This window comes from Lactuca sativa, chromosome 9, assembly GCF_002870075.4.
Source record: "Lactuca sativa cultivar Salinas chromosome 9, Lsat_Salinas_v11, whole genome shotgun sequence".
Classification (NCBI taxonomy): domain Eukaryota; kingdom Viridiplantae; phylum Streptophyta; class Magnoliopsida; order Asterales; family Asteraceae; genus Lactuca; species Lactuca sativa.
In genome coordinates this window covers 88,866,682-88,888,617 of record NC_056631.2, presented here as the reverse complement: position 1 = coordinate 88,888,617, position 21,936 = coordinate 88,866,682, and the positions used below count along the sequence as shown (strand labels likewise).

Genomic DNA, 21,936 nt, shown 5'->3' with positions numbered 1-21,936 from the left:
TATGTGGTCCGATGTACTATCTACACGGATCACAAGAGTTTGAGATATCTAATGGATCGTCTGAATTTGAACATGAGACAGAGTAGCTATTTTGATGTTGTCAAGGATTATGACTCTGAGATTCTATACCACCCGGGAAAAGCGAATGTTGGTCGCTGATGCTTTGAGCCGCAAGTCGTTTAGTTCCTCGGTTGGGAGTTTATGTATGATGATTTTCGATTGATTAGCCATTGTGGATTTGATTAGAGAGGCTCGGGCTGAGGGAGTCAAGAAAGAGAACCGGAAGCAAGAGCGAATCAAGGGCGAGATGGACAGGTTTTCCACCAACAGTCGTGGACTGTTGATCTGGTGTGGTCGGGTTTGGGTACCATATTTTGGTAGGATCAGGCAGACTGTGCTGGAGGAGGCACACAAATCCAGATTGTCAATACACCCTGGAGCCACCAAGATGTATCGTGATTTGAGACTTAGCAACTAGTGGGTATGCATGAAGAGAGAGAGATAGCTTGGTATGTCGAGAGGTTCTTGACTTGTTGGATGGTCAAGGTCGAGCACCAGAGGTCGCATGGTAAGTTGCAGCCACTGGAGGTTCCCATGTGGAAATAGGAACATATTATATGGATTTAATCACCAAGTTACCTCGGACGGCTAAGGGGTTCGATGCGATTTAGGTAATACTGGATTGTTTGACCAAGAGTGTCCACTTTTTAGCTATTCCAGAGAGTTCCTCGGCCGAGAAATTGACCGATGTGTATATGCACGAGATCATCGCCCTTCATGGAATTTCGGTTTCTATTGTTTCAGATCGGGATGTTCGGTTCACTTCGCGGTTTTGGCAGAGGTTACACGACGAACTAGGTATGAGGTTGGTGTTGGATTAGTGTCTAAGCCCGTAACTATATATGGTAAGTACTTGACCCGGTTGTGCATGGTCCTTTTGGGTTGCCTTCACCACAGCAACTTGACAGGGTAATTTATGGAGAGAAAGAAGATATTATGGTTTATTAATATATTATAAGAATAATATATTAAAAGAGAAATCATATTATTTAATTAATATTAGTCATAAATTAATTAGGAATTAATTTGGTGATGAAAAGAGATTAATTGAATAAAGGGGACTTAAACTGTCAAATGTTTGATAATTGTATTTTGGGCTGGGAAACCTAATAGATTAAGGGGTGAACGAAATTATGATGGGAGCCCGTCATATTTTCGTCTATTGCCTTATTCCAAAAGGTTCCATGGGCTGCTTAATGTTTAAGCTATCCATTAGGGTTTTGACTGAAACCCTAGCTGCTCACAGTATAAATAGGACCCCTAGGTTATAGAAATCGGCCACCACTTCTCTAAAAACCTTAGAGCCGATTTTGTGTGCCTCCTCCCTCTCTCATATACTACCCTCTTGCTAGTTGGTGTTTGTAAGCCATTAGAGGAGTTACACTTGTGACTCTAAGCACAAAGACAAGAAGATTCAAGCAAGCAACAAGAGGTATTCTTCTAGATCTGTTTTGGTTATTATAATTTTGAATTATTATCACTAGATCTAGGGTAGAAAGTCTTGGAGGAATGCATGTATAATAGAGAAACCTCAATCCGAGCATTAGGGTTTGCATGTGCGCATAGGAATGTTCTTATGGCTCAAACCCATCAGTTGCATCTTAGAACTACTTATCATCTGTAAATTGATGACCAGAGCGAGAGGACCATTCAGACACTTAACGATATGTTGAGAGCTTGTGTCATAGGTTTCAGTGGGAGTTGGGACTCCTGGCTTCCTCTAGCTAAGTTTTCTTACAACAATCGTTGTCACTCCAGTATTGGTGCGCCGCTGTTTGAGCTTATTTATGGAACGAAGTGTCATACCCCAGGATGTTGGGGAGAGGTCGGTCATTAGGTTATGGGAAGGACTGAGGTATTCCTCTAGATGACAAAGCTTATCCAAAAAATTAAACAGAGGTTGTAGATAGCTTAGAGACGACAGAAGAGTTATGCCGACAAAACGTGGATCTGGGTTGGAGTTCCAGGTCGATGACATGGTTTTGCTAAAGGTATCACCCTGGAAGGGTTTAATACGCTTCAGGAAGATGGGAAAGTTGGGGCCCTGGTATATTGGGCCATTTCGAATGAATTCTAGGGTTGGCAAGGTAGCTTACAGGCAGGATTTGCTTGAGGAGCTCGGTCAGATTCACAACACCTTCCATGTTTTTCAGCTTCGAAAGTGTGTGGCTGATGATCCAAATGTTGTTCTTATGGATGATATTCAGGTTGATGATCACCTGAATTATGTTGAGAGACTAATGACGATATTGGATCAGAGGATGAAGGCCTTATGCAACAAGGTGGGGTCTTTGGCCAAGGTTCAGTGGCAACATCAGAGAGGTTCCGAATTGACTTAGGAACCTGATACAGAGATGCGAGAGAGCTACCATGAGTTATTCGCGTCAATGGACTTGAATGATGATGTCTAGTTCAAGTGGGGGAGAATTGTAATATCTTGATTTCCAGGTATTCCATTTATGCCCTTGGTATGAAAATTATTTGCAAATTGGTCCTTAATGGCATTTTTGTAAACTTTGGAGAGTATATGAGTACGTTGGGCGTACGCGCGTATGTTAGACATACATGGCAGAGTCCCAAACCCTAATATTAAGCCTATTTAAACCTTATTATATCCACAAAATCCTTTCATTCACCAGCCTCCATTCTCACACTCGACCCTAGCTAACCCTAATCTCTTTAGTAACCTTGAGTGCATTTTGGTATTCTTAAAGGAGGAAAAAGGAAGAGGAAACCATCTTAGAAGAGTAGAGAACTTTGGATCCAGAATCACATCATTATTTGACACCATTTGAAGGTAAAAAGCTCTGAACTTGATGAAGTTATGATTAGATCTTGTTTAGCCATGGATTTGTGTTCATCTTGGTCCATAAACTTGGTATTATGAGTATAGGTGACTCTATATCATATAAGTTGTCCTTTCGAACGTTTTGGGGTGTTTAAAAGCATAAACATGTAATTTTGGACCCTAGTTTCCTTCCATTGATGAGCTTGGATGTCTTAATGAGTTAAGCAGTTAAGGTTTTTTGTATTGAGCACTAAATAGCCATGTAAGACCATAAAGTTGGAAACTTTATGGTTAAGGACATCATTTGGGGGCTAGATCTGCATTTGGACGAAAGGACTTAATGTATTAATGTAGCACCTGGTTCTTGGTATGTATTCTGTTATTAAATCTTCATTTATTTTTGCATTTTTGCCTTGGACTCGGCGAGTCGAAGGACTGACTCGCTGAGTAGAAGCGGGATCAGGCGCGGGGTTTCAGCTGCGGACTCGGCGAGTAGCCGCTGTTTTGGACAGAAACCCTAATCCAGGGGTTTGCACCCTATTTAAACGACCTTATGCAACCTCCTTTCCCCCTTTATGCTCCCAAACACTCCTCATAGCAACCCTAGCCGTTTTTGAGAAGATCTAAGGCTTTTTGAGTGATTCTTGTGAGTTTTGACCTCAAGGAAGAAGGAAGGGCATAGAAGGATCAAGAGGGGACTGAAGGATTCGATTTTGGCTCATCATTTGTAGTCTTTGGAAGGTATGAAGCCTGAACCTTGCTCATTTATTTGTTAGATCCCTCTTTGAGGTGGTTTAGGGCTTTTATAAGCCATTTTTGGTGGCCAACCATGTTTGCAAACATGGTTGGGGGTTTGGGATTCTGTATCATGTCATTTTATGAGTCACAAGTCAGATCTAGGTTGCTTTTTGCACCAAGGAAGGCCCCATGCAACAAAAGAACCATTATAGAGCCTTTTAAGCTCTAATGTCCCATGCATGCACGTAAAATTTGTAACTCTACATGCTAGATCGAGTTTAGGGGTCTGGATCTATCATTTGGTTAAGTGTTGTACATCAGAAATCGAAGTTCTTACTAAGGGGTGTGCTAGACTCGGCGAGTCCATTCCTGGACTCGGCGAGTCCAAGGGTTTTGGTCCCATATCAGTGAGGGTCATAAGGACCAGTTGAGTGTGGAAGGGTTTTAGGAGTCCCGAGGAGTGACCCAACGTTCTGGACTAAGCAAAGAGTTTTGGGAATTCATGGTACTCGGCGAGTGCATGAACGGACTCGGGGAGTCCAAGACAATCTTCATGGTACTCAACGAGTTATTCATCAACTTGGCGAGTCGAGGACAGAACGTGTTCATAGGATGAAGAGTAACTCGACGAGTTGTTCATACAAATCGACGAGTCAAGACATGACATTAGTATCAGTTGATGTTGAACTCGACGCGTTGTTCATACAACTCGACGAGTCGGATGTGGATTCAGTCGGTTTTCATTTAGAAGGAAAACTCGTCGAGTCATCGCCTAACTCGACGAGTAGAGACGAGTATGAGGTCTAATGGAAGGATAGGGACTCGGCGAGTTAGCGAGTCAACTCGGCGAGTCAGGTCAACTGGAAGTTGACTTTGACTTTGACTTGGTCAAGGGGTAAAATGGTCATTTTACCCCAAGGGTAGATGTCAGTTCTGACTAAGTGTTTTGTGGGAATTTTAGACGGAGGATTTCCGGAGCAGCAGCGGCAACAGTCAGAGGATTCCCTCACATTTCAGCAACTACGAGGTGAGTTACCTTCTAGTAGGGGTGGGTCTAAGGCCACAATGCCGGCCCACCATTGAGGAGTATTTAAAAGATAATTGTCCTTGTGATAATTTATCTTGGTCTGGTATGCGTTGGTTATGAGTTATATCTGTATGATATGTTACATGATAGGGATAGTTTCCCTGATAGTGGTCCTTAGGAACAAGGGGTAGGCCAGTACCCGGATATGTCTGGCTGTGTGCTTATATCTTGCTGTTGTATGCTAGTGTTAGGGGGTAGAATAGTCCCCAGTTACCGGTTGAAAGATACCGATGACGATTACCGGTTGAAAGATACCGATGGCGATTACCGGTTGAAAGATACCGATGGCGATTATCGGTTGAAAAATACCGATGGTATTGTATGGTATGTGGTATGATGGGGGAACTCACTAAGCTTTGTGCTTACGGTTTCAGTTTTTGGTTTCAGGTACCTCTTCATCTAAGGGGAAGGAGCCGGCGGCGTAGCATGGCATCACACACACACATATGATTTTCCGCACATTGTTTTCTGGGATTGTACTCTTTTATGACATTTGTTCATGGTTGTGGGTTTCAAATATGATGCTTGGTTTTGAGATGATGTGTTTATACAATATTTTCTAATGAATGTTTTATGAATTAATTAATCAAAAATGAAATTTTTGGGCTTGAATTTTAGGACGTTACAAGTTGGTATTAGAGCCCTGGTTTGAGGGATTCGGACCCGCCCTCTGGTGTGTATGGACTCAAACTAAGGGACTAAAAGATTTTTACAATAAATTGGTTTTCTAAAAATCTAAACGGAAGGATTTTACGAAAGACAAGGTGTGTGATGCATGCGACCGGCCGAGCTCAAGTAAGTTTCCCCAAGATACCCATACATGTTATGTTATGCTATATGGCTTTGATTCAGAATTGCATGCTAGAATAAGACTAAGGATCTAGGAAGATGCCTTGTGTGCCTGATATATGATTCTAATAATTGCATGCTAGTTAGGGCTAAGGATCTAGGAGGATGCCTTATATGCCTATTGTATGAGCTGTATGCTAGGACTGTTTAGTCAGCAGTAGGATGGCCTGTATAGGTTATGCCTGATTTGGTTACTCGATGCACAAATGCTGCTTGCTTTGTGCTATTGGGGTTCTGGCTATTTCCAACTAACTAAGGAGCGGATATGTAACAGTACCTGCAAGTTAGTTAAGTGGAAATGGTAGGGGCTCCTGGTGCAACTGATGGCGGAGGGTAGGTCGGAGAGTGCCCTAGGGAAGCCTAGGATGAGGTTAGTGGAAATGGTATCAGTAAAGGGACTCGGTGAAGTCGAAGCAATCCTTGAGGAAAGCACGGGTAGATGTGGAAGGTAGTATGGGCCCGTACTACTGAAAGCAGAGGACCCATACTCGAACCAAGGAGGGCATAGATGAAACCGGGAACATCGGAGAGTGTGTTAGATCTCTTGAGTATATGTATGATCATGAATTTTATGCTTGTGTTTCCAGTATGGTGACCACACGACTTGGAGCAGGAGGTTCCGGATCAGGATCAGGATCAGGCTCGGGTTCGAGATCCGAGCAGGTTGATGACAGGCTACGCGAGTTCATCGCGTCTGATATCACGAGAGGCATCCTTGAGTCGACCCCTATCGTCTTCGGTTCAATCAAGGAGGGGATTGTTGAGCTAATAGAGGATCGTCTCCGATTATTCAGGAGTGATATGGCGTCTAGCCAGGTGAGTACGCGCACACTGTCATTTAAGGACTTTCGTGGAAGAGGTGCGCAGGATTTCCATGGGGTGAAAGACCCCATTGCTGCTAGGAGATGGATCGTAGACATTGAGTCTGCACAGCTGACGAGCTTCTGCCCAGAGAGTTCGAAGGTGAGATATGCAGCAGGATGCTTGTGACACAGGGCTAGAGATTGGTGGGAGTCTGTTGGTGACTCATTGGGAGCCTGGGCTGTTGAGGCTATGACTTGGTCGGACTTTGTGACCAGATTCAGGGTGGAGTTTGCGCCAGCTGTGGAGCTTCAGCGGCTGGCCAGGGAGTTTTTGGATATGAGGCAGACTACGGAGACTGTGGCGGAGATCACCGCCAAGTTCTGGGAGAGGGCATTGCTGGTGCCCCAGTATGCGGGTGATGAGGATATGAGGAGGACCCGCTACCATGACATGCTACGAGCTGACATTCGGGAGCATGTTAGTTTTTCAGCTTGCCCTACCTTGGATTCCATGATTGCCAGGGCTAGGGAGAGGGAGATTGATCTGGAGCACGTCCAGAAGAGGAAGGCAATGGAGGGGCTGACGACCGGGGCTTCGGGAAAGAAGCCCAAGGGATTTGATGCTAGACCGTAAGGCCAGGCAGGACGGGACCGCTGTGGGAAATGCGATCGGTCACACGAGGGAGCTTGTCGCTCTGGGCCAGGTTCGGGCTGCTATAAGTGTGGCAAGGTAGGGCATTTTGGCAGGGATTGTACCGCCCCCGCCCCTACGGTACAGATGACAGACCTGATTTGCTTCCTTTGCAACCATAGGGGCCACAAAAGGGCCAATTGCCCGAGATTGACAGCAGCGTCAACAGCAGCACCGGTCTCAGCGACGGCACGGGTTACAAATGGCTGGAAGGTCAAGACAGAGGCTCCAGTGGTGCGGAGCCGAGCATTTCAGCTGACAGCCGAGGAGGCACGCGCTGCACCTGATGTGGTGACGGGTATGATTTTTTTCCCTCTGATCTTTTTTTTGTTGTGATTGTGTTATTGATATGTGCTCTGTTTAGGATCGTTCCATATGAACAGCGTCCCAGTTCTGGTGTTGTTTGACTCGGGCGCTACCCGATCATTTGTGTTTCTTGTGCTTAGCAAGAGATTTTCCGAGTCTTCCAGCATGTTGAATTGCCCTCTAGAGGTAGAGATTGCTGACGACCGTTCAGTGCGGCATCGATGGTATTTCGAGATTGTGTGCTGAGGTTATTTGAGGAGCGCTACTTGGTAGACTTGGTTCCCATTCCATTGCGTGGGAACAAGGTGATTATAGGCATGGATTGGCTCAGCCCAAATGGGGCAGTGATCGACTGCGCGCAGCAGTTGGTGCGGGTCAGGACCCCAAGTGGGAGAGAGCTGGTGATTCAGGGCAAGATGCCACAACTAGGACCAGCTTTATGTTCAGCAGTGAGATCTAGGCGTTACCTTCAGCAGGGCTGTGCAGGTTATGTCACGTATGTTATGGATACCCGGGAAACGGGAAGGGCGACGGTGGATGATGTACCTGTGGTATGGGAGTTTGCGGACGTATTCCCCGAGGAGTTGCCTGGGATACCTCTGGAACGACAGGTGGAATACAGGATCGACCTAGTTCCTGGTGCGGCTCCGATAGCCAAGGCACCGTATCGGTTGGCTCCTCCTGAGATGCAGGAGTTGTCTACACAGCTGCAGGAGCTGTTAGACAAGGGTTTCATTAGACCGAGCAGTTCACCCTGGGGAGCCCCGATTCTGTTTGTGAGGAAGAAGGACGGGTCACATCGGATGTGTATAGATTATCGGGAGCTGAACAAGGTAACGGTGAAGAACCGCTACCCACTCCCGAGGATTGATGACCTCCTTGACCAGCTATAGGGAGCATCTTGGTTCTCCAAGATTGATTTGCGTTCATGGTATCATCAGATGAGGGCCAGAGAGGAGGATGTGCAGAAGACTACGTTTCGGACACGTTAGGGCCATTATGAGTTTGCGGTGATGCCTTTCGGGCTCACCAATGCTCCTGTCGCGTTCATGGATCTCATGAACCGCGTGTGTAGACCGATGTTAGATCGGTCTGTGATAGTATTTATTGATGACATCTTGGTTAACTCCAAGAGGCGGGACCAGCATGAGGAGCATCTGCGGGAGGTTCTGGATACTTTGAGGAGGGAGAACTTGTATGCTAAGTTCTCCAAGTGTGAGTTCTGGTTACGTGAGGTGCAGTTTCTTGGGCACCTTGTCAACCAGAATGGGATTTCGGTAGATCCGGCCAAGGTAGAGGCAGTGATGAATTGGGAGGTTCTGAGGTCTCCATCTGAGATTCGGAGCTTTCTAGGTTTGGCGGGCTACTATCAGAGATTTATTCAGGACTTCTCCAAGATAGCAGTTCCGCTCACCCGACTGACTAAGAAGTCGGTGGTGTATCGTTGGGGGCCTGAGCAGCAGGCCGCGTTTGAGATGCTGAGACAGAGATTGTGTGAGGCGCCAATCTTAGCCCTGCCAGAGGGCATGGAGGATTTTGTTGTGTACTGCGATGCATCCATTGCAGGTTTGGGAGCGGTATTGATGCAAATAGGGCATGTCATCGCCTACGCGTCGAGGCAGCTGAAGCCTCACAAGGCGAACTACGCGACGCATGATTTGGATTTGGGGGCTGTTGTGTTCGCCCTCAAGATTTGGTGTCATTACCTCTATGGGGTTCGTTGTACGATTTTCACGGACCACAAGAGTTTGAGGTATCTCATGGACCAGCCAAATCTGAATATGAGACAACGCCGGTGACTTGATGTGGTAAAAGATTATGATTGCGAGATCCTTTACCATCCGGGGAAGGCCAATGTCGTGGCTGATGCGCTTAGCCGCAAGGCAGCACTGATCAGGGATATCTATCTGAGGATGACAGTGATGACTCCCCTTCTGGAGAGGATCCGGAAGGCTCAGCAGGAGGCTATGAAGGAGGAACATCGGAAGAGTGAGCGGATCGTGGGGCAGGCTTCCTCTTTCGACTATGATAGCCGAGGGTTATTGACTCTTCACCGTAGGGTGTGGGTTCCTTATCATGGAGGAGTGTGCCAGGTCCTGATGGAGGAGGCACACAAATCCCGATTCTCCATTCATCCCGGGGCGATAAAGATGTATAGGGATCTTCGTCTGGACTATTGGTGGCCCTACATGAAGTGGGATGTGGCATGGTATGTGGAGCGGTGCTTGACCAGCAAGAAGGTCAAGGCTGAGCATCAGAGACTACACGGCAAGATGCAGTCGTTGGATATTCCGCTGTGGAAATGGGAAGACATCACGATGGATTTTATCACCAAGCTTCCCAGGACCGCGCGGGGAATGGATTCGATTTGGGTCATTGTCGATCGATTGACCAAGAGCGCCCACTTTATCCCAATTCAGGGGATCATCTCGGCCGAGAAATTGGCCGATATCTATATCAGGGAGGTGGTGGTGCGGCACGGAGTGCCAGTTTCGGTGATTTCATGACGAGCTGGGTACTCGTCTGCATTTTAGCACCGTTTTTCACCCGCAGACGGATGGCCAGAGCGAGCGGACCATCCAGACTCTGGAGGATATGATGCGGGCATGCGTTTTAGATTTCAGAGGTAGCTGGGATACCTACCTCCCGTTGGCGGAGTTCTCGTATAATAACATTTATCATGCGAGTATCGATCGTCCTCCCTTCGAGATGTTGTATGGGAGGAGGTGCAGAACCCCGATATGTTGGGGCGAGGTTGGCCAGAGATTCATGGGGAGCACCGAAGTAGTGGTCAAGACGACAAAGAAGATTCAGCAGGTCCGGAGCAGGCTTCAGACTGCTCAGAGTTGGCAGAAAAGTTACGCCGATAAGCGTCGATCAGACCTGGAATTCCAGGTTGGGGATATGGTTCTCCTGAAGGTTTCGCCATGTAAGGGCGTCATCCAATTCAAGAAGCGGGGCAAGTTGGGCCCAAGGTATATCGAACCGTTCAAGGCTGTAGCCCAGGTGGGCAAGGTGGCGTACCGGCTGGATCTGCCAGCCGAACTCAGTCAGATCCACAGCACTATCCACGTCTCTCAGCTGCAGAAGTGCTTAGTGGATGATACGGCGGTGGTACCCTTGGAGGACATTCAGGTTGATGGCAGCCTGAATTACATCAAGCGGCCTGTAGCGATCCTTGACCGGAAGTCGAAGGATCTGAGGAACAAAAGAGTAGAACTCGTGAAGGTGCAATGGCAGCACCGGAAGGGGTCGGAGTGGACTTGGGAGCCGGTGAGTGAGATGGTGGAGCACTACCCCGAGCTGCTTCAGGATTGAGCGGCAGACTTCAAGAACGAAGTCTAAAATAAGTGGGGGAGATTTGTAGCACCTGGTTCTTGGTATGTATTCTGTCATTAAATCTTCATTTATTTTTGCATTTTAGCCTTGGACTCGACGAGTCGAAGGACTGAATCGCTGAGTAGAAGTGGGGTTTGAGCTGCGGACTCGGCGAGTCGGGTCCCGGACTCGGCGAGTAGCCATTGTTTGGACAAAAACCCTAATCTAGGGGTTTGCACCCTATTTAAACAACCTTATGCAGCCTCCTTTCCCCCTTTATGCTCCCAAACACTCCTCATAGCAACCCTAGCCGTTTTTTAGAAGATCTAAGGCTTTTTGAGTGATTATTGTGAGTTTTGACCTCAAGGAAGAAGGAAGAGCATAGAAGGATCAAGAGGGGACTGAAGGATTCGAGTTTGGTTCATCATTTGTAGTCTTTGGAAGGTATAAAGTCTGAACCTTGCTCATTCATTTGTTAGATCCCTCTTTGAGGTGGTTTAGGGCTTTTATAAGCCATTTTTGGTGGCCAACCATGTTTGCAAACATGGTTGGGGGTTTCGGCTTCTGTATCATGTCATTTTATGAGTCACAAGTTAGATCTAGGTTGCTTTTTGCACCAAGGAAGGCCCCATGCAACAAAAGAACCATTATAGAGCCTTTTAAGCTCTAATGTCCCATGCATGCACGTAAAATTTGTAACTCTACGTGCTAGATCGAGTTTAGGGGTCTGGATCTATCATTTGGTTAAGTGTTGTACATCAGAAATCGAAGTTCTTACTAAGGGATGTGCTAGACTTGGCGAGTCCATTCCTGGACTCGGCGAGTCCAAGGGTTTTGGTCTCAAATTAGTGAGGGTCATAAGGACCAGTTGAGTGTGTAAGGGTTTTAGGAGTCCCGGGGAGTGACCCAATGTTCTGGACTAAGCAAAGCGTTTTGGGAATTCATGGTACTCGGCGAGTACATGACCGGACTCGGCGAGTCCAAGACAATCTTCATGGTACTCGGAGAGTTGTTCATCAACTCGGCGAGTCGAGGACAGAACGTGTTCATAGGATGAAGAGTAACTCGACGAGTTGTTCATACAACTCAACGAGTCAAGACAGGACATGAGTATCAGTTGATGTTGAACTCGACGAGTTATTCATACAACTCGGTGAGTCGGAGGTGGATTCAGTCGGTGTTTATTTAGAAGGAAAACTCGTCGAGTCATCGCCTAACTCGACGAGTAGAGACGGGTATGAGGTCTAATGGAAGGATAGGGACTCGGCAAGTTAGCGAGTCAACTCGGCGAGTTAGGTCAATTGGAAGTAGACTTTGACTTTGACTTGGTCAAGGGGTAAAATGGTCATTTTACCCTAAGGGTAGATGTCAGTTCTGACTAAGTGTTTTGTGGGAATTTTAGCCGGAGGATTTCCAGAGCAGCAGCGGCAGCAGTCAGAGGATTCCCTTACAGTTCAGCAGCTACGATGTGAGTTACCTTCTAGTAGGGGTGGGTCTAAGGCTACAATGTCGGCCCACCATTGAGGAGTATTTAAAAGATAATTGTCCTTGTGATAATTTATCTTGGTCTGGTATGCGTTGGTTATGAGTTATATATGTATGATATGTTACATGATAGGGGATAGTTTCCCTGATAGTGGTCCTTAGGAACAAGGGGTAGGTCAGTACCCGGATATGTCTGGCTGTGTGCTTATATCTTGTTGTTGTATGCTAGTGTTAGGGGGTGGAATAGTCCCCAGTTACCGGTTGAAAGATACCGATGACGATTACCGGTTGAAAGATACCGATGGCGATTACCGGTTGAAAGATACCGATGGCGATTATCGGTTGAAAAATACCGATGGTATTGTATGGTATGTGGTATGATGGGGGAACTCACTAAGCTTTGTGCTTACGGTTTTAGTTTTTGGTTTCCGGTACCTCTTCATCTAAGGGGAAGGAGCCGGCGGCGTAGCATGGCATCACATACACATATGATTTTCCGCACGGTGTTTTCTGGGATTGTACTCTGATATGATATTTGTTCATGGTTGTGGGTTTCAAATATGATACTTGGTTTTGAGATGACGTGTTTATACAATATTTTCTAATGAATATTTTATGAATTAATTAATCAAAAATAAAATTTTTGGGCTTGAATTTTTGGACGTTACAATTAAGCACTTAAAAATATAAATGAATTTTGGCCAAGTACAATGGGCGTACTTATGAGTACGTTGGGCGTACTCCCTTGGGAGCCTGATCTAGACCTTGAGTATGCTAAGCATACATGTTGAGTACGATGGGCGTACTCAGCTGAGTCAAATTGGTTGAGTTTTTGATTATTTACATTAACCAAGTTTGACCTTGGTTTATTTTGGGTATTTTGATTTATAGTAAGTTTCATCATTTTCCAATAAATAGGTGACCCGTAGAGCTGATATTTGGAGCTATGACCTATTCAACTATCTTTTTAGACTGAGAGGTGAGTTTTCCTCACTGTACTTCTGGGGCGAATGCACCAATGCCGACCCATTAGGTTATTTGTATCCTGGTATGTAGGATGTTGTTATATTGTATTGATATGTTAGATTTAAATCATGGTATATAGGATGTTGTTATGTTGTAGTGATATGTTATATTCAAATCATGTTATATTGGATGTTGCTATGTGGTAGTGATTTGTTGACATGCATGTTTGGCTGCTGACAGATTATATGTTTATCTGTTGTTCATGTCGACATAGTATGTTTTGGGTTAAGGCTTTACTGCTATGTGTGTGAGCCAACAGACCAGGGGTAATCCACCCTGATGGTTGTAAAGGCGAGGGTCTTCCAGTCTGATGACTGAATGGACCCGTTACATGTTGGCATTCCAGTCCGATGACTGATTAGACTGATGGTAATCCAGCCCGATAGCTGTGGACCAAGGGTATTCCAGTCCGAAGATTGAGTACACACAACATGCATGATTGTATATGTTTTATGTTGTGTGGTGGTACTTTGGGCGAACTCACTAAGCTTTGGCTTACAGTTTCAGTTTTCTGTTTCAGGTACTTCAGACGACCGTAGGAAAGCGAAGGCGTGATCATGCACATCATCTTGGTTTTGATGATACTGGCTTGGGACATTATGATATATGATTTCTGTTTTTGAGAACAATGTTTTGTAAACGTTTGGTTGATTTGGGTTTTGTTTGAAAACAATGATTTCTCTTGATTTAAAAATGAAAAATTTTATCGTGATTTTTGGGAGGTTACATTTTAACTATTTGCATAATAATCTTTATATTATCTATTAAGTTTAACTAAATTTCGATTTAAGTTAACTCTTTTACGTTATATTTAAACTAACAATTTAAATATTGTATACAAACTATTCAAAGTTTTGTGAAAAAAAATTATCCACATACAAAAACATACTCAAACTAATAAGTTAATTATAATACGTTAAAGTTAAAGACATAATTTTATAAGTAGAAGTAAAATATGTTATTTAATATGAAAATTTACTTAATTTTAGATTACAATTAAGTTTTCCATTTAATTAATATTATTAACCATTTTATAGTCATTATTAGAAAGAAAATAAAAATTCATTAGAGTTTCAAATAAATGTGATAAAAGGAAAAATATCCCTTTAATTTATAATACTACACGATATTTCGCGCATTGTGCATTATAATTAAAATATTTATAAATATATGTTATTAAAATAAAGATATTATTGTTAGTTACTTTAAATTAATAATTCTTACACTAATTTATACTAATTTATTATAAAGCATTCTAAGTATTTTAAATAAATGATAGCATTATCAAATATGGATATATGAAATTACTTTTATAATGGATTTATGAGTATCAAATAATAGATCCCATATTATTTTATTTAAAGTCGTATAATCTCAATAGCCGATACCCCTAAAAATAAAAATAAACTCAATTGAAGTATACATATTTTAATATATAGAGGTTGTTTGAGAATTTGAAATTACGATGTAGGTTTTATATTTAATATTTTTTACACCTTTATTATTTATAGTGAATTTTAAAAATTAAAACTATCTTTTGATAGATTTTTTATATTAATATTCTCCTTAAACTTTTAATATTTTTAATTTATTTTAAAGAAAAAATTATTATTATAAAAAGTAAATTTTCTTCAACTTTTTTTGTTAATTTGACATTTTATATTTAAATTTATTAACTATTTATAAAAAAATAGGTTTTGAATATATTATAAAAATTAAGTTTTGAATTTAATATCATATTTTGATTAACAAACTAACTATATGATAGTAAGAATAAAAAAAATTAATATTGAAATTACAATAATATTGGATTTAATGTACTAATTTAAAAAGAAGTTGAAAAATTAAAAGTTTCAGATGAATATAGTTGAAGAAAAAATGCTTCTGTTATAAGTATATATATATATATATATATAAATATAATTATAAATATATAGATAGATGGTATAGATATAGATTATAATTTAAGTTTTCTATTTAATTAATATTATTAACCATTTTATAATATTATTACAACGACTTACACACCATTAATCTAATCCTAAATTCATACATTTCTGTCTCAAGTTGAACTTCAACAACATATATCCCTCAAACTCTTAATAACCAAAGACCCTTCTCAATATTAATTATCTGATTCTTTAATTATATCTTGAATTCAACAATAACTAGCCTTGGTTTTAACCAAATAACCAATCACTTAAAGTACAAATCAATATGTACCCAACAGCCATAACCAGATAGTAAATCTAATAAAAAAACGGATGGGTGGTAGACGGTTCGTAGAAACAACTGGAGATGGGTGGTCGAAATTTCGCAGGCAAGAAAATCAAAGGCAGAGGAATGATACTACTACGTTCTACGTCGCGGGATTCCCTGATGGGACCTGCAAAAAGGATCTACATGAAGTCTTTGATAGATTAGGGAAAATATTTGATATCTATATCGGTGGGAAGAAGAACCGACGTAAGCAAAACTTCGCTTTTATCAGATATGCTGGCGTGATCAACACACATGGGATGGAATTGAAAATGAATGGAGTCAGATTCCGTGGAGTAACCCTACTCGCCAACCTCGCCAAATATCAGAAAGAGAGATCCAATCGTATGCAGATATCCAGCAGAAAACCTAATGTTTTGGATGCTGCCCTTAAGTTTAATTTCAGAAGCAGGGATTCTAGAACCTTTGCGCAAGTAGCTGCAGGAGTAAACGTAGCTCATCAAGGTAATTCCCCTCCTATAGTTCTTAATGCCAAAACTGCCATGAGTGAGTGGACCAAGAAGACCCTACTAATCGGAGAAGCTTTAAGCCTTGATCACATTGCTAACTTACCTGAACATACATTCACGTATGAAAATACAAAGTATCTTGGAGGTCTCAAGCTAGGTATTAAATTTGGTTCATCTAAAGAAGCTAGCGAATTCTTAGAAGACAGATCAAGATGGCACGAATGGTTTAAGTGGTTGACTATGGACATGAACACTGATGTGCAATACAAAAGACTAGCATGGCTAAAGATAACAGGAGTTCCTCTCAGATATTGGAACACTAACAATTTTTCCAAGATTGCAAGCAAATTTGGGAAGGTTATTATTCCATTCGAAAGCCTATATGACAGAAAAGACCTAACCATGGGAAAGGTGGGTGTTATCACATCATCGAAGAATTGGATAAATGAAGTGGTTAGAATCAATGTCGACGGTACGGTGGATGGTGTTGGGGTCGTTGAGAATACTGAAGACTGGTCTCCATTCAAGTCTTGCCAATTCGAGAAAATGGAAGATGGGTTAGAATCTGAAGGCTGCGATAACGATAATGAAGACGATGGGGTCTCTGAAACGTGGATCCCGGAGGAAGATAATGATCTAGAGGAAGGGGAATTCTGGTGCGAAGATGAACCTGAAACTTGGATGAACAAGACAAACAGACATGACGAGTTTGGTAATCCTCCGGCGAATGTTGAGAACCCAAAAGACGCAACGGTCGGGCTTAACGATGTGATCCCACAGGAAGAAGTCAACGTGGGGTGTTTAAATGAGTCGGTTGGGATGCCCCATGTGTTGAAAGATATACAAACCTCTGTGTTTGAAGCCGGCAGGATAAGGTCGGACCCGGGTGATGTGGGTTTGGACTCTGACCCAAAAGATATTGGGCTCATGGACAATTCTAGCCCTATAAGGAGTTCTTCACCAGCCCCAAATAATTCTATGACTTCTAATTCTAATTCTAATTTGTCGTCCTATTCTAAGCACTGCTGCAGTGAGCCTAAGAGTAAAAGGAGAAAAAGAAGGCGAGGTAGTCGATCCCCCATAAATGGCGATGCATCTTCGAGAGTCAATTGTCCGACACAAAATTCACAAGACCCTAAGTCTGCTAATGGGGATGTATAGTTGGATCTCAACAAAGAATCGTTGTTATCAGGCTCATCTGAGGGCTCTGGTGAGACTTTATCCAATGAGATTATTCAAACGGTGGCGATTGGGGCTGAAGTAGGCTTCCAGATGGGGGTCGACAACCCCATCTTAAATGAAGTAGGAGGAGGTATTGGAGATTATACAATTCAACAATGAATTTCCTATCGTTGAACGTAATAGGAGTGGGTGAAGGGGTAAAAACTGGCTGGGTAAGAAGGCTGAAAAAGCAACACAAGGCGAATTTCATTGGGCTACAGGAGACGCAGATATCGACTTCATCAAGGATTGATGTTAATGGATGTTGGGATTCGAATGAATTTGACTATGAAAGTGTTGATGCCAGTGGACGATCTGGTGGGATTATCTCGATTTGGGATATTTCTGTGTTCCAAATGACTGATGTTATCAAGAATCGCCACTACTTGGTTGTATCTGGGAAATATACAGGCTCTCCTGAGAATGTTATTCTGAACATTCTGAACATATATGGTCCTCAATCAATCTCGGATAAGAAGAAGGTATGGATTGAACTGCTTAACATAATAAATCAAAAACCTGGAATGTAGGTGGTGTTTGGAGATTTTAACGTAGTAAGGAATCAGAGTGAAAGACGTAATTCCCAATTTTGCCCCTGTAGTACTTCTGATTTCAACAGATTTATCCAGGAGGCCAACTTAAAAGATTACAACATGGGAGGTGAAAGATTCACATATATGAGTAGGGTTGATGCTAAACTGAGCAAATTGGACAGATTCTTAACGTGTCTGAATTATCTGCAAATGTTCCCTCTTAGCCACGTAACAGCTCATCCTCGAGAGCTATCTGATCATAGTCCTATTACCCTCCTGTCTAGCGAAGCTGACTTTGGGCCTATTCCTTTCAAGCTCTTTAATTCTTGGCTATATAAAGAAGGTTTTGATCAATTGGTGAGTGATGCATGGTATTGTTTTAGAGGGTTTGGGACGCCTGACGCATACCTAGCCGCCAAATTTAGATTCTTAAAAGATAAAATCAAGAAATGGAGGAATGAGGGTGATCAAATAGAGAGACGGGAAGTTAATGTCGCTAAGGATGTGGTCAAAGAAATAGAAAAGGCTGCAGAATCTAGATCCCTATCCTCAAATGAACAGAGAATTCGAGCCGACGCGATAAAAAAGATAATGGAGTGGGAACGCCTGCAAGCTCTCGATCTCAAACAGAAAGCGCGTATCAAATGGACTATTGATGGAGATGAGAACAGTAAGTTCTTCCATGGGTATATCAATAGCAAAAATCGAAGGAATCTTCTACATGGTCTTATGATCAATGGGAGGTGGACGACGGGGGTCAATGAAATAAAGGAGGAAGCATATAGGTTCTTCCACGATAAATTCACGGATGCTCATCTGGTTCGGCCCAAGTTTAGCAACCCAAATTTTAAATCAATTTCTATGATGGATGCAATTAGAATTGAGTCCCCTTTTTCCCCTGAAGAAGTCAAGGATGCGGTATGGGACTGTGGTTGTGAAAAGGCCCCAGGACCGGATGGCTTTACATTCAAATTCATGAAAATTTTTTGGGGCACGATTAAAGAAGACGTAATGAAGTTTGTAACGCACTTCGAGGAATCTGGCTCATTTGCCCGGGGATGTAATTCCTCATTCATCACCCTAGCCCCTAAGATCAAGGACCCCCTCTGCCTAAATGATTACCGCCCCATAAGTCTGATCGGCTGCTTAAGCAAAATAATAAGCAAACTACTTTCCAATAGGTTGAAGTCGGTTATTGGTAACCTGATCGGTGATATGCAATCGGCTTATGTCGAAGGCAGATGCATTTTAGAGGGACCTCTTATGGTTAATGAGGTGTGTTCATGGGCAAAGAGAGCACATAAAAAGATTCTCCTTTTCAAAGTAGGCTTCGATAAAGCATTCGACTCGGTGAATTGGAAATACCTTGACTCAACTATGGAGCAAATGGGTTTTGGAAATAAATGGAGGTCGTGGATTCGTGGTTGCTTGAACTCGTCTTGGGCGTCGGTAATCATAAATGGATCGCCAACAAAAGAATTCCCTATGTCTAAGGGAGTTCGTCAAGGAGATCCACTTTCACCGTACTTGTTCATCATTGCTATGGAAGGTTTGAGTGTGGCCATTAGGACGGCGTGCGATAAAGGAATATTCAAAGGTGTTCAAATTCCGGGTAACGGTCCAATCCTGTCTCACCTCTTCTACGCGGATGACGCCCTGTTTATTGGGGAGTGGTCAAGAGCAAACCTAAAGAACCTGGCACGCATTCTTAGATGTTTTCACATATCTTCGGGGCTCAAAGTCAACTTTCATAAATCAAAAGTCCTTGGAATTGGAGTGGATTCAGCTGAAACATCGAATTGGGCCAATCTTCTTGGGTGTGTATCAGGTGATCTACCATTTGACTACCTTGGCGTGCCGGTTGGTGCCAATATGAATTTAAAAAAACACTAGAAGCCCATAATCAAGAAATTTCAGTCTAAGCTTTCATTGTGGAAGGCTAAATCGCTATCGTTTGGAGGAAGGCTCACACTAATCAAATCGGTTCTAGGTAATCTGCCTACCTACTTCTTGTCCTTATTTCGTGCTCCTGTAGGTGTAATAGAAGAACTGGAAAAGATAAGACGTTCCTTCCTGTGGGGAGGTGGTGAAGATAAAAAGAAAGTTCATTGGGTTTCCTGGGACAAAGTCCTTGCAGCCAAAGAAGCAGGGGGACTTGGAGTGGGATCCATTCAAGCCTTAAATATTGGTATGCTTGTAAAATGGTGGTGGAGGCTGAACAATGAATCTAAATCTCTGTGAGCAAGAGTAATTACCGGCATTCACAACTTAGCGAATAAACCAATTGATTATTTATCCGCACGAAGATATGTTGGAGTTTGGAATAATATCGCCAGCAGTAGAAAATTCTTGTGTGGGCTTGGGATTAGAATACATGATTTGTTCAACATTAAAATCATGTCAGGGAATAATACCCTGTTTTGGTATGACCATTGGATTGGTTCTAGCAACCTAAAAACAAGATATCCTAACTTATTTGAATTGGAATCAAAGAAAAGGTGCACTGTTGCGGACAGGATTGGCGATCGGAATCAAAACTGGAAGTGGAAATCTAGGCCTTCTGCTCAAGGACTTGATTCTGAAGTTCACGGTCTAGGTAATGAAGTTTCTAATGTTCAATTAAACCCGGGATTGGATCAATGGAGATGTAAACTTTCAGCAGATGGCAAGTTCTCTGTGGCTATCATTCGACAACTTGTTGATAAGCTGAAAACCAACAACCTAGTGGCCCCGAAGATTATTTGGAGTAAAATTGTCCCCATTAAGGTGCTATGTCTGGTATGGAGGGTTGTACAACAACGAATACCAACTGCTACTGCTTTGGAACGAAGGGGTATTTTGGTCAACTCGTCAATATGCAATTCTTGTATTGGAAACTCTGAATGCGCGGATCATGTGCTGATTAATTGTCCGTTTGCAAACACTATTAGGGGCTGCATTTGGAGATGGTGTGGAATTGCAGGAGAGCATGAGTCCATACAAACAATCTATGACTTGATAGACTTTGCAAGCAATTGGGGGAGGAATAAGAGGAAACGGAAACGGTTCGTAGCAATTTGCTATGGCATGATTTGGAACTTATGGCGATTCAAGAACAAAAGGCTATTCCAATGCGAGAGTATTTCTATTCAAAACGGTTTGGAATGCATTAAGGCTATGACCTTCTTTTGGGTAGAACATAGAAGTAATAATGGTATGTATAGTTGGGAGGAATGGGGGATATCTCCATTTTATGACTTGTAATTCTGCATTTACTTGTACGTTTTTACTTTGGTCCCTCTTCTAGCTCCTTGCTAGGTGAGGGTTCCTTTCTTTAATAAATTATTTGCCGTTTCCAAAAAAAAAAAAAAACCAACAATCATAACCAGTTTATGGTAAAACTCAAATTAGACTTTGTATTCAACACAATTCTCGAGATCAGAAAACAACATAATCAACACCAAACAAGAAGATTGGATTTATTCAAATTACAATCTCAAACTCACCCATACAACGTACATAACTCGAACTTAAACCACCACCTTTCCATCTTTCAAGGCAATGTATAGGCTACAAATTAAACAAAACGTACAAATTAGTCAGCCTCCACATAAAAAAAACAACAACGCAATTAAATAATCAAAAAAATTAACCAACCTCCACATTGATAACCAACGGGCCGATCAACAATATTGCAACGTTTAGGAATTGTCACAGCGATCTCTGGCTTAATCCCAGAAGATTTTGCAGTATTAGACAGCATTACAGCACACAAGCATTTAGGGTTCTTCCCTATTCTCTTCACTTGAGCACAACAACTCGAAGAAACCGAAGCATTCACGTCTTGTGCAGCTGATGCACATGGTGCGAGCTTGAAGGCTTCCATGTCGGGATTTGCTTTGCCACATTCTCCAGCTCCGTTTACTTCACTCCATGCAGCGATCACAAGAAGAACAGCAAGCAAGTATACGAGTTTGAATGAAGCTGCCATTTGTGTGTGGAAGTAGTTGTGAATTCGTTGGGTTTTATAGCTAGCTATCAAGAAAGTTCAATGGAGGAAGCACCATCGATTGATCAGTCATTGAGTGTTGTTATGTGGGATTATGGAAACAAGAATTGTGGAAGGATTTTAAATTAGTTGAATGCGTTATTGGGAAGAGTAATAAAAAGTAGTAATGGATACACCTATCTTTGTCTATCATAACATAATAAGCACTCTAAAAGTAATATTAATTACATAAGATAGTGTTTGCACCACTATGATGGTGTTAGTGATTTTGCTCTTAAGAACATGTGAATGCTTTTTATTTTTTGTAAAACCGA

General features: G+C 42.5%; 1 protein-coding gene across 1 annotated transcript; it reads right to left on the bottom strand.

Moving 5' to 3' along the window:
* Nucleotides 1-21,009: 21,009 nt before the first annotated feature.
* Nucleotides 21,010-21,708, bottom strand: LOC111882013 (non-specific lipid-transfer protein Cw18). Its single transcript, XM_023878384.3, has 2 exons — nt 21,271-21,708; nt 21,010-21,183 (listed from the first exon to the last, which is right to left on the bottom strand). The coding sequence occupies exons 1-2, from the start codon at nt 21,602-21,604 to the stop codon at nt 21,167-21,169; spliced, it is 351 nt and encodes a 116-aa protein (XP_023734152.1). The 5' UTR covers nt 21,605-21,708; the 3' UTR covers nt 21,010-21,166.
* Nucleotides 21,709-21,936: the final 228 nt, after the last annotated feature.